At 41.0% G+C, this 12,604-nt stretch overlaps 1 protein-coding gene across 2 annotated transcripts in view; it reads right to left on the bottom strand.

Moving 5' to 3' along the window:
• Positions 1-763: 763 nt before the first annotated feature.
• The window catches only part of LOC140171582 (ubiquitin-conjugating enzyme E2-17 kDa-like), a 28,875-nt gene continuing 17,034 nt past the window's right edge, over positions 764-12,604 (bottom strand). Inside the window, exons 4-6 of one of the 2 annotated variants that reach the window (XM_072194860.1) lie at positions 8,135-8,212; positions 6,846-6,951; positions 764-5,638 (exon numbers count right to left, since the gene is read on the bottom strand). In XM_072194860.1, coding sequence (XP_072050961.1) covers positions 5,499-5,638; positions 6,846-6,951; positions 8,135-8,212 — 324 coding nt within the window. In that variant the 3' untranslated portion in view covers positions 764-5,498. Of the gene's footprint in view, positions 5,639-6,697; positions 6,804-6,845; positions 6,952-8,134; positions 8,213-12,604 lie in introns of both variants that reach the window. The other variant, XM_072194859.1, reaches the window with a different exon arrangement.

Raw genomic sequence — 12,604 nt, 5'->3', positions numbered from 1 at the left:
TTTACTGGGGCCGAAATTCGTGTGAAGTGCAATTTTAATGCTAAAAATGCTTCAAATTTGGGATAATTGTGGCATAAGACCGGGCCAAGGGAAGATGCACGTTATAACTTTTGGTCAACAGAGGTTAATAGTGGGGGTTACCGTCTCTCACGGGAGCACGGTGGCCTAGCGGTTACACAAGGTTATGGGTACGAGTCACATTGCCATCATCTTGGTGTGTCCTCCCCCAGCAATAATATACAGAGGAGTCTGGCCCCACTGACTCGCTTTCCTGTCTGTCAAACAGCTTTTTTAGCAACGCGTTGGACTGATTCCATACCAAATATAAAACGTTATACAGAAAACTTTGAAATGAACTTCACATCGCAGATAGTGCAAACTCTTCTTTTCCTGAATCCTTGACAACTACTTGGTAACTACTAACAGGTCCTACACACACAATGTTACATTTGTTTGATCCTTACGACCATAATATGAACATTTTAATGTTTTTGAGTGACTTTGGAGCATGTCCCCTTTGCTCGCTTTATGATCCTATATGGGGAATTTTGGCGTCCTTTTTAGGGTGATGGGTTTAGCATACCAAGTTCAGCATACTAAAACTAAAATAAGTTGGCTGTGAGCTTTTACGACAACTTGCTGAATAACGCTTAAATAAGCACACTCCTCCAGGCACACTCTCTTTACAGGCACACTCCCTCTGGAATCCAAACCAGGTTACCGCCCTTCATACTTAAAAAACAAAAACAAAATGCAAACAAAATATTTTTCGCACTGTTACAGTGCTTTTATTCGCATTTTCACATTGTCTAGATTATAATATAATGTTGCTAAAAGTATCCCTGTTTATAATCTTGACCAAAAAAAAACACTGGACAATAATAATTGGGCTATTCCAATTGAAATCCAAACGCCCCCATGAAAAACATTATCTTAATCTCCGACAAACGATGCATAGATTTCAAATGGAGCCACCCATTCAGGTAACCCCATTTGAAATCATGTCTTCCATAAGGGGTGTATGGATTTCAACTCGTAAGAGTCCAATATAATTTATCAAGACACACAACTGAGTACAAAATATTAAATGTACATAATTATTTTACAGAATGTAATAATAGTATATGAAAATAAAGCACTTAAAGCATAGATTTGTGATGAGGGCGTGCACCGGGGTCACCGAGCCAAAATTTCCAAATTGTCCCTCTAACCCACTACTAATGCGCACAAATGAGCAATTTTAATGCTAAAATGGGCCAAAATGAGAATAATTGTGGTCTAAAAACATGCCAAAGGTGCAGATTACAACGTTTGGTAAATTTTGTCCCGGTACTTCAGGAGGGGCAACCCCCCCCCCTGGTTGGTACCCCTCTGCTTTTCATCAGCTCTACTAACAACCCAAACAAGCACATTTTACATGAACAGAGATACATAAAGGCTTTTTCTAAAGTGAGCAAAAACATATAAACATACATTTTCCTGAAATCCTTCCTGTTAAACATGTTTCAAAAACTTTATTTGAGGTAACATGTTTGCTAAGGTATCAGAACACAAACCGGCCTCACTTTACTGGAGCCGATCCACTCTGGCCCCACTTAAAATCTGATATAGATATTTACAAAATAAATGGAGGATAATTTTACCAAACCAATTATACAGTATTTATGCAAGTGCAATTGGTAACTACATCCTAACCCCAATTGACCCCATTCTGGCTGCAGCAGTTCCCAGTTTGGCCTCAACATGGGTGGTACTACTACATTGAAGACTGCGGCCATAGTGGGGCCAACTGGTATTGCGATGAAGGTATTAATAATTCCACTTCAGTAAATACTGTATAATTTGTTTTGTAAATATAAAATTTATATAAATAATCATACCAGATTTAGGTGGAGATAGAGTTGAGTGCCCTACTAAAGTTTGTGCTCTTTAAGATGAGTTGACTTCAATGTGTATCAACAAAGGCAACGGTCTGGTATGTCGATATGCTTGAGTGAACCCCATGCAATCACTACACTGTTCAATAGCCTTATTGTGATGTGGCGGGAGTTTTAAAAACACAAGCCCTGAACAAAATATGCGCGCGCATACTGCCAGGCAAAAAACAATGGAAATTGTGATGATTCGTGCGCATACTGCCAGGCATTGAAGTCAACTCACCCCTACCTAAAAGTAATACACAAATATAACTTGCATATCCTTGGAGTTGTCAGTTTTGGTCATAAATTGCACTGAATTAAATCAGTTTCCCTGCTATATATTTCATTAACACACCCACATTTTTTTAATTATTTCAGCGATGACTCCCAACAAAGAGTACAAGAATTCCTCTACAATTTTTTACCACAGCAGTGGCAGCACTTGAATTTTCATTCAGGGGACATTGAATTTCAGGAGGCAGGCAAAAATCGGATGTGTTGCCTAAAATTTGGCACAGATTGCTCAAAATTGGCAAACTTTCCAAGATTCTTTTTTAATTTGAAGGGTGGGGGAGAATCCCATCACACTCCCCTGTATACCACTGCCTCAGTGGTATATCTGTAAATACATCGGTTTTTTTGGACAATTTTGTAGTTTTTTGTTTCAATCCTGTTGTTAACTATAGGATAGTACAAAATGTTTTCGATTGGCACAAGTTGCTCTGTCTGTGACTTGAGTTGTCAAAATCTAAAAAATATTATCTCATTTTCATAACAAGGTTCAATTGAGGGTCGATAATGTTTGCCAAATCCCAATGAATGACCCCTGACCCGCAAAAAATGGAATGATGACTCATTTTGCAGCTTCTATGATTTAAATAATAAAGAGTGAAGCAGTGTCCTTTATGTCGGAATAATGTGTCCTAGGTTGGAAAAATGTGGAAATAATGTGCCAGGGATAGGCCGCGAAATTCATTTTTTCGAGGGTATTCATTTTCAAGACCAGTGAGCAGAATACCCAAAGGCCCATCATCAAAGGTGAAAATAAGCAGACTATGGGCCTTGTATCAGGCTTATTAGTTGACTACTGTAGCCCATTGAGATTAAAAATTACAACACTTTTTGTCCTGACAGTCTATACATATTAAGAAGCCCAAGAAATAGGAAATGGTGAACCAAAATGGGGTTTCTCTGCTATGTGAGGTCAGAATTTTAGCTATTATTTGAAAGTACACGACTGAACTCAGCCATTAGGTATTAGACCATTTTGGCTTAAATTCTGACTGTTACTAAAACCAAAGCGAGTCCTGTTTAGACGAAAATGACTCCTGGTCCCGACTACCTTTTGGTGAACCAGGACTTAGTTCTTTCCCAAACTGAGTCCTGGTAGCAAAGCTTCTTTATTTTCACCCTTGCCCATCATATACCGGAGAATGTTTTGAAATTGAGGGCACCAAACTCAAGTCAAAGTTTTGCTGGCCTCCCTTTAAGGCCTGTTTCTGGCCGAGCGCACATTAATCATTCATAAAGAACACTGCAAACCTTTATTTCTCATACACATTGAAGTGTTCTTAACCCGATCTGGTATGCTCAATTTTGCTGCACTTTATACAATTTATAATCATTACTTTAAAAAATTTGTTTTTGGTAATCTATCCACAGCTCTACAAGTAGAAGTAACTTACACTTACATATGAGAAAAAACTTGGACCTTGTGTCTGCATAAATAGCATTTTCATGTTCATACTTCAAAATATATATTACAAAGATAAAGGTTTTGAGTAAGTCTTAGAAATGGTTCACAAACAATGCTCTTTAAGTACAACACCTCACACTACAGTAATTTTTTAATTCTACCGAGTTCCAAGTATGCACCAGTGAGTGATCATCGATCATAGAAGATGCAAAGTGTCCACCCCTTTTATGCACTGATGATCACTGGGGTCAGTCTAACCATGTTGTACGTTGTCATCACTGTTTATCAGCCAATCAGTGCGATTGTTTTTCATTTCTGCGTTCATGCCTGTATATGCACATCACATAACTCGGAAGAATAAAAAAAATTATTAAAGTGGCATTCATTCTCCATTTTCCAGGCAACCACTTACTGTGTTAAGCTCAGGCTGCCAAAAATTTAACTATCACTTTTCAATATCTAAAGGAGTTTTTTGTGATCCTAGCATCCTCATTTTATGAATTTTTCTGTAGATCTATATCAACTAAAAAAGCTTATTCCCAAAATTTCAGTTGATTCCGATTTTGCGCTGCTCCATAGGCCAGTGTTGTAATTTCGTTCTGTTGTACCAGAACTTTTTTTATTCAAATTTGATGATATTTTTGCTAAACAAATTAATCTGCAAGAAATTTTTTGTACATAAACATTATTTAGCTAAAGGTTTCCAGTGGTATAAAAATCTCAACTTTTTTGAGAAAAGTGGGAGGATGAGGCAGTGGATCACAAAATACCCTTTTAAGTTATCGGAGATGTAAAATATAATATCAACCTTTACATCCTGGGATTCAAAGAATGCCTAATAAAGCTGAATTATTGGATCAATTGCAGCAAGATGTGCCTGGTTTTTAACCAATGAGCTAAGAACATGCATTTTAGCAGGAGAAGAAATAGTCCATCGCAGTAATCAGTGATGAATTCATAATAGCTAGGAAAAAGCTACAGGCTCAATTTTGTTGCACTTTGCATGAATCAAAATTGATTCTCACAAACTTGTATGGCGAGAATCGAGTGAAAATTGACTGATTGTCATAGCTAGAATTGGCATGATTTTTGGGCAATCGATGCGATTCTCACAAACTAACTTTGGAAAAATCTTTGTGAGATTTGATTCTCACCAAAGCAATACTAAGTCGTATATATTAGATGGTGTTGTCCACCATATAAATACCTGCAAGTGGTCGTTTTCTGTTTTTGTTCTTTTTCTTCATTTAGTACGGACAACCTCACAAACCAGACCAAGTGTATTAAAAAAGTGATAATGTTACGTGTGAGCTAGATACAACTTGAACAATGATGAATATTTTGCAATTTTACACTTATAATACAGGCTTACCATTGTGTCGTTGACGTAGTTTGGGTTTCGTATACAAATCATTTTGAAAATTACCAAAATGATATGTTGGGCTATTCCAGAAAATAATTGTATCCACCAAAAGGCATGGGATTTCCAACAATATTAACATGTATTATCTGTGGGAATTCCCAAGAAAATTTCCATAAATGTTTTCCCAAAACTTTTTTACTTTCTTTTCTGGGAAATCCCAATTTTTCAATGGAATTGAAACCAAACTGGGAATTCCCATTTTTCCCCAATGAAATTCTTGTCTGGGAATTCCAAAGCTAAAAATGACTTGCCTTCTTTAGGGCAGTAAATTTCTGGTATAGACCATTACTCACGGAACCCAAAAGTAAGTCAATCATACGGTCTGGTCTGTAAGCTTGAATATCGGAAAATATATATTCTGTACATAATCTCTTCTTAATATACGGGTATCTGGAATGCTGGGTTATTCATGTCCATCATCACACCAACCTCCATCAGCTTCCGGCATGTGAGTTAACTTTCACATGGCAAATTTTTTTGTCCATTCTTCAGCATATTTTGTATATTTCTTTAAATCTTGCTTAAAAAGTCTGGCAATTTCTGGCACAAGTGGGTCATCTGGATTAGGGTCGCAGAGTAATGAACAGATTGATAACAGAACTGCAAAGGAAAGAGAAACAATGTAAAAGGGAAACAAAGAAAGTTATTATCATGTGACTTAAGAGTGCACACCTATTATATAGGTATTCTTCTGGGCAAAAAATCTGGACTTTGACTTAGCCTAAAAATAAGAATTGTTTGATTGGCATAATCCGACCAACCCCAAAAATAGGCCTGATTGACCATATTGTTTTGTCTCTTATGGTGGGCAAATAGTGTACCACCAGCGTTTTTCTGTAAGAGCATGAAATTGAACGATAATTTGCTTCTTTAAGTTTGTACGTTACAGAGGTTTGTGTACTCGGCGCTCACTTTGGCAGACCGCAAACAACCGTGCACTTGAATCAAAGGTTGCCGGGCACATAGCAAAATAACCTGGAGATACATTATTTGCCCTCCATGAACGCTACTCAAACACAGCAGAGTTTGTTTGTCCTCTATGAACACAACTCAAACACAGCCGAGTTGATACCCTTTGGTTCTACCTCACTGGTTATTGGTCACCAAGAATAAACTAGAGAAAATCATCCTCTAACAGGTTTGCATAAAGCAGCTATTTGACTCTATTTTAAAATGTTCTTATTTCCTTCCAAATTCTGCAAAATGTTAGAACAGGGCAACACAGAAACAACCTATATTCAATTCTTCTTTCTCACAATGTATGTGTTGTGTTCTATTCTTAACTTACAGGGTTCCCGCACCTTGAAGCCTTTAAAATTCAAGGACTTTCAAGGTCAAAAGCATGATTTTCAAGGACTTACCACAACACAAACAGCTGTGTATTAACAAAAGTGACAGCTCCTTTCCACTCCAAAAATTCCAATTTTCAAGGACTTTCAAGCACTAGGAACCACAACATGCTCATCTATCAAGGCACAGTTCTTTAACCCCAATACATTTGAACATTCATTGAATGACCTTTGAAGATTTGGGTACAAAAACTCTGCAACTTGATGTCAAATTTTACACTATGATTAAGTAATTGAGGTTATTGGACTATGCCATTGGGATGAGGCTCTTGTGGTCCATAGTGAAGGACTGCTGGAACCCTGTACTTACCTTTTGAAATGGTTAGAGCTGGTGACCACTGTGACCTCAAGATATCTAGGCAGATACTGCCATTGCTGTTGATGTTTGGATGATAGATCTTAGTTGTGAAATTCACCTGTACAATAAAACAATAAAATACATGCAATATGCTAATTACCTTTTGAAATTGTTAGAGCCGGTGACCACTGTGACCTCAAGATATCCAAACAGATACTGCCATTGCTGTTGATATTTGGATGATAGATCTTAGTTGTGAAGATCACCTTGATAATAAAACAATTAAAAATGTAACTTCTTTAAATCAAATGCTTCAACTGTAAAGTGTGCTGAGGCTTGTGGATCAACGGCTAGGTGTTGTGCATGTGCGTAGCGCACTATAATGCACTAATTTTTTTTAGAAGTTAATGACTGCGCATCAGTTGTTTTGAGGGCACTGATATATCTACACCTTGTGCTTTGTAACCGAGGAATACCCGAGGGATATTCCGTAAATTGATTGAATGCATAACACGTCACACAACACGGTCATTGTAAAGCATACTTTTATCTTCATCACAAGACGTGGTAATTATTTATTTATTTATTTTATTTATTTCTTATGGGGTGACCAATCAATGCACTGGCACTGTTCTCCCTTGGTTCACAGGTGGCACAAGACCATACTTGGTTCCCAGGTGGCACAAGGCCATACATATAATACAAAATAAAAATGGCATATAACACATTATATCATACAATTACACACATTACAAAAATGTAATATACTTTCCAATAACATGCATTTGCATCCACGTATCTGTGATTGGATTCATGAGGTTATCCTTAAAAGATAAACACATGAGAAGAGAACACAAACAAGCAAACATTTTCAATTGCCAGGCCCAAGGCAAAATAATCCAAAGACTACACTATCTTTAGACTAATTCCAATCAGCCGTCTACACTTCGCATGTACTGTGTATGCTTCGTAGTGACAACTGATTATCTTACAGCCCATATCATGCCGGACTTCTGAAAACTATTCAATGCGACTTTGGTTGTGCGCCGTAGCGCGACTGACTAGCGGCGCCGTGTACCGCGTCGCTGTAACAAGATCGCGCTCGGAACTTCTAAAAACAACAAACTCGGTCAAAAGGACAATTTGGACACAACTGCGCATGCTCTATGCCACAGGAATCAAAATCCGTCACTTTTTTTCCACATAGTTTTCTCAGTCGTCAATCCAGACGGTTGACGACTGAGGGCAGCAGTCTACACTCTCTTGGCCTCCATGAGTGACATATAAACATGGTGGAGTCGGTACTCTGATTCTAATCTCTTTGACTTGTCTCTCTCATATACCATCTCTTGCGTCGCTCTTTCTCCGTCTTTCTTTCTGTGTGGGGGTGGGCGTGTGTGTGTGTGTGTGTCTGTCTTTCTGTTTGTCTCTCCCCAACTAATGGCTTACCTTGGGTGGTTTGAACGGATAATCTGTAGGAAACTGTATGGTTAAGAAAAATACACCTCCTTGATATGGACTGTCAGGCTGTGTCAAAAACAAAAATGACAGAAAAAATGTTTACTTCTTTTTTCACAAACAAGCACAATATAACAGTAAGAAAAACTAAAATTGATTCTTTAAAAATATGTCCAAGATATTTCGAAATTCCATGTGCCCCCAAGAGCCTCATCACTAGTCATATATTTCCTAGCCGTTGAGTATGAAACTAATATATATATTTCCTTTGAAATCATCAATCAGAGCATTATTGCCTAGAGCGGGCCTTTAGTATACATTCTAACTGACGGCAACTTCCTTTTAAAGGTGGGTGGTCCTATTTTTTCATATTGTGTTTTTATCTTACTTTGAGGCCTACCATTATGACAATCGGTTTCCTAATTTTCAGTTATTGCTCCAGTGGAAGCAAAAACATATAGCAATGCCCCATAGAATTGTACATACTTCCATGAACCTGCGACAATCTATGGCGATTTGACCTTGCATGACCTTGGATGACCCCAAAATGACCTTGACATTGTTTTCCTTCCTACAGTAGTCCTTCCCACCAAATTTCATGAACCTGCAACAATATATGGCGATTTGACCCCGGATGACCCCAAATGACCTCACAATGACCTTGCGATTACGCAAATTTTGCACTGAAAAGCAAATCAGGTCAAGAACCTCTGGCTGTGCTACTCTCCACCAAGTTTCATCAGTGTAACTCATACAGATCTCCAGATAATCTGTGCACAAGGTTATTTTGCTTGATATGCATAAATTATGCAAATTAGGTACTTAATTACCATATTTTGCAACAAAAACCTGATAAAATTTGGAGACCACCAATTGCCACCCCTCCACCAAATTGCATCACAATATGCCTTACCAGTTCCGAGAAATTGCACTCGCAAGCTCGGACGGACGGACAGATGGACGGACAACCAGGAAACATAATACCTCCGGTGGAGGCATAAAAAAACATATTTGGGCCTTAACATTTCACCTGGGTATATGTGATGTGATCAAGCAAAATCAGTTGGAAGTCGGATATTGATAGATTCAGATATAGTCAAAGAAACGAAAAAAAATTCTTTTGTTTCCTATTGTTTTGGAAACATTCAACTGCTCATTTTGAGCTGGTTGTCCAAATTCATGGGGTTTTCTGCAAAATGTAGCTTTACCAATGCTGTTTACAATCCTATAAGAAATTGAAAATTGAATATGTCTTACTTCAGACTGCTTTTGCTTGAGCACACCACATATATGTTTAAAGTTCTTTAGTTTGAACAAATTTAATGCATTTTGGACAATTTTCACAAGTTTTTTTATTTTCCTGTTATGAGGTTATTTCAGAATCAATTGAAAGTCTGCAAATATAAAATTTGACCAAAAGGTTTCAGTATGTCAAGCTTTGAAACATTGAATAAGACAAGTTGCAAAATTATTAATCATGAAAAATGAATACTATAAAAATATCCCTCTAAATAAGTCAAATATAATTTTCAAAGCATTATCAGGAAGTCCTATAGCTTCTGGGAACACAACTATTGTATCTGTTTTTGTGTGACTTCTTTCTTGATTCATGGAATTCTATTTTCATTTTTAAAATGAAAGTAACAGAAAATAGTCCCAAACAAAAATGTTTGGTAGACTCATAACCGGTGCGATCTTACCTTTCCGATGTTGATTAAGATACTTCTTGCATCGATCCCGAGATGCGGAAAAAACCAATAGTCATTTTGTCCCACATAAATGAATAAATAACAAAACCCCGATCCCCGAGTGGACTCACCCATTCGGTGACGTCACACGATAATCACCCTTATCCGACTTGGGCAGCCCCTACTCGCCAAACTTGTAGGGGCGGCGGGTCGGGATAATCAACATCGGAAAGGTAAGATCGCACGGTTATGAGTCTACCAAACATTTTTGTTTGGGACTAGACTCAGTACACCGTCGATCTTACCGTTCGATGTTGATTAAGATACTTCTTGCATCAACATCTGAAAGATCGATCTAGCAAGTAACCGACGGATGGAGGTACAAGATTGGCCAGCATCTGATAAGGATCGGGAGAGTGGGTAGCATGGTAATCGCGAGGTCAAACTATTTCCCCCCCTCACGGCCGGAAACAGAAAGACTACGTGAACAGACAAAAACCCTGAACTGAAAGTTCAGTGGTTAAGAAATAGAAACACTGGTTCTTACCATGTTGGAATTCTGATTGTCCCATAAAACACCTGATACCCAACCACCATATTATCTCCGCAGAATAGCCCTGGAGAACTTATCGCCTGGTCGTTGGTTTACGTTTTTGTAGTAAACCGTGGAAAAGGACGACAGGTTCTTCCAAGACACAGCCTGACAAATCTCTTCTATGGGGACCCCCTATGGTAGGCCCACGAAGATGAGATAGATCTGGTTGAGTGGGCCTTGAGGCGGCGTCTTTGCCGCCCGAGTCCACTAACACCTGGACCAGCCACCGTGCCAGAGTCTGTTTAGCGGCTGGACCGTGCGGTTCTGGGCGTGAGTGATAAATAAGCGGTCATGAGCCCCTCTTAAGGTTTGTGTTCGGCCAAGGTAGTGCTGTAGCGCCCTCACGGGCACCACAACCTGTCTTCGGCTATTTGAACCCTGCCCAATATTGGGGAGGAAGAGGGCGAGTGTCGGAATGTACTTCGCTCATTTTTGCAAGGAAATCCGGGCGAAGAAACAGCGTCGCTCCGTTGTTAGTAAACACGGAGGCTGACTTGAGACTGCGTGCAACTCTGAGCAGCGCCGTCCCGAAGCCAACGCCAGAAGAAAGGCCGCCTTAAGAGTGGCGTATTTAAGGGTCGCTTTTGACAGGGGCTCAAAAGGGGACCCTTAATATACTCCAAGACTGTGTTGAGGTCCCATGGAGGACCACCTTCCTTTCGGCGGCGCTCGTTGAACATACCGTCGAGAAGAAGACTTAGGGACCCATCTGAATTGATAGTCGACCCGTCTTCAAATCCCGATGAATCGAGAGAATGGCTGACTTATAGTTGGCTATCGTTGCCTGCTGAAGTCCTGACCTGAACTTTTCTGTCAGAAAATCTGCCACTAGAGGCACAGGGGCTCTAGTGGGAGATGTATTTCTCTCATCGCACCATGCGTAGTAGGGAGCCAAAGCGCTGACTATACGTCACGGAGGGTAGACTCGTCTACCCCGGCGATGAGAGAAGCAGCTTCTGATGAAATGCCTCCCTCCGCCGCACGTTCGCTGATAAGGGCCATGCAGCTCACTGCAGGTGCTCTAGTGGTAGACTTGGTACCTCTCCTCCGGGCATCCGGAGTAGATTTGGTAACTCGGGGAGTACTCGCGGCTGAGCCGCTAGTAGATCCACCATCGGTCGAAACCACAGGTGTTTCGGCCAGAACGGTGCTATCAGAATGGCGTTGCAATCCTCCCTCCCGATCTTGGTCACCACCCTTGCGAGCAGTGAGATCGGGGGGAAAGCGTAAGCAGTCATTCCTCCCCAGTCTCACGGACAGAGCGCCCACGGCGAATGCCTGTGGGTCTGCGACCCTTGAGCAATACACGGCAGCTGATGATTTCGATGAGATGCGAACAAATCTATCGAGGGTGGTACATCACCGAAGATCGTCTGGGCGACCTGCGGAGCAAGGGACCATTCTGTAGGGCCCGACACCTGTCCGCGTGACAGAGCGTCCGCGAGGAGGTTGGTGACTCCCGCGATGTGCAGCGCTCTCAACGTAATCTGCCTGGCCTTGCACCACCCTATCAGGCGAAAAGCGTGCAGGCATAACCGTGGTGACCTGGTGCCCCCTTGTCTGTTGAGGTAGGCCACCACGGTTGTGTTGTCTGTTTGGACAACGATATGAGATCCACGATCACCTTCTCGAAATGCTGGAGAGTTCTCTCCACTGCCCAAAGTTCGAGAAGGTTGATATGGAACTCCGTCTCCGTGGCCGACCATAGGCCCGAGACTGAGTCCCGTGGATGTGGCCCCCCAGCCCAGCTTTGACGCGTCGGTCGTCACTACGTGGCGCACCGCTGGTGCAGGAAACCTGACACCTTGAGTCAAATTGGGCTGATGGGTCCACCACCAGAGTTCCTCTCGCGCGATCTCCGACATCGGAACCGCGAGGGATATTGGGTGACGACTGGGCCTGTAAAAGGCTAGAAGGTGTAGTTGTATAGGCCTCATGTGAAAGCGGCAGTACAGTGCACGAGGTCTACCATACTGGCCATAAGGCCCAAAACCTTCATCCATGCCACAGCGGGTGCCCCCTCTGACTCGGCCAAGAGTCGGGCACACCTCGCCATGTTCGTCACCCTCTCGGTGAGGGCACCGCGATCCCTCCTTGAGGTTGATCTGGGCCCCTAAGAATAGTGGTGTTCTGCGTCGGGACCAAATTGGATTTCTTGACGTTGATCAGAAATCCCAG

Source organism: Amphiura filiformis, chromosome 15 (genome assembly GCF_039555335.1).
Source record: "Amphiura filiformis chromosome 15, Afil_fr2py, whole genome shotgun sequence".
In the NCBI taxonomy this organism is placed as follows: domain Eukaryota; kingdom Metazoa; phylum Echinodermata; class Ophiuroidea; order Amphilepidida; family Amphiuridae; genus Amphiura; species Amphiura filiformis.
The sequence above is the reverse complement of the archived record's forward strand: the minus strand, read 5'-3'. Positions and strand labels throughout refer to the sequence as shown.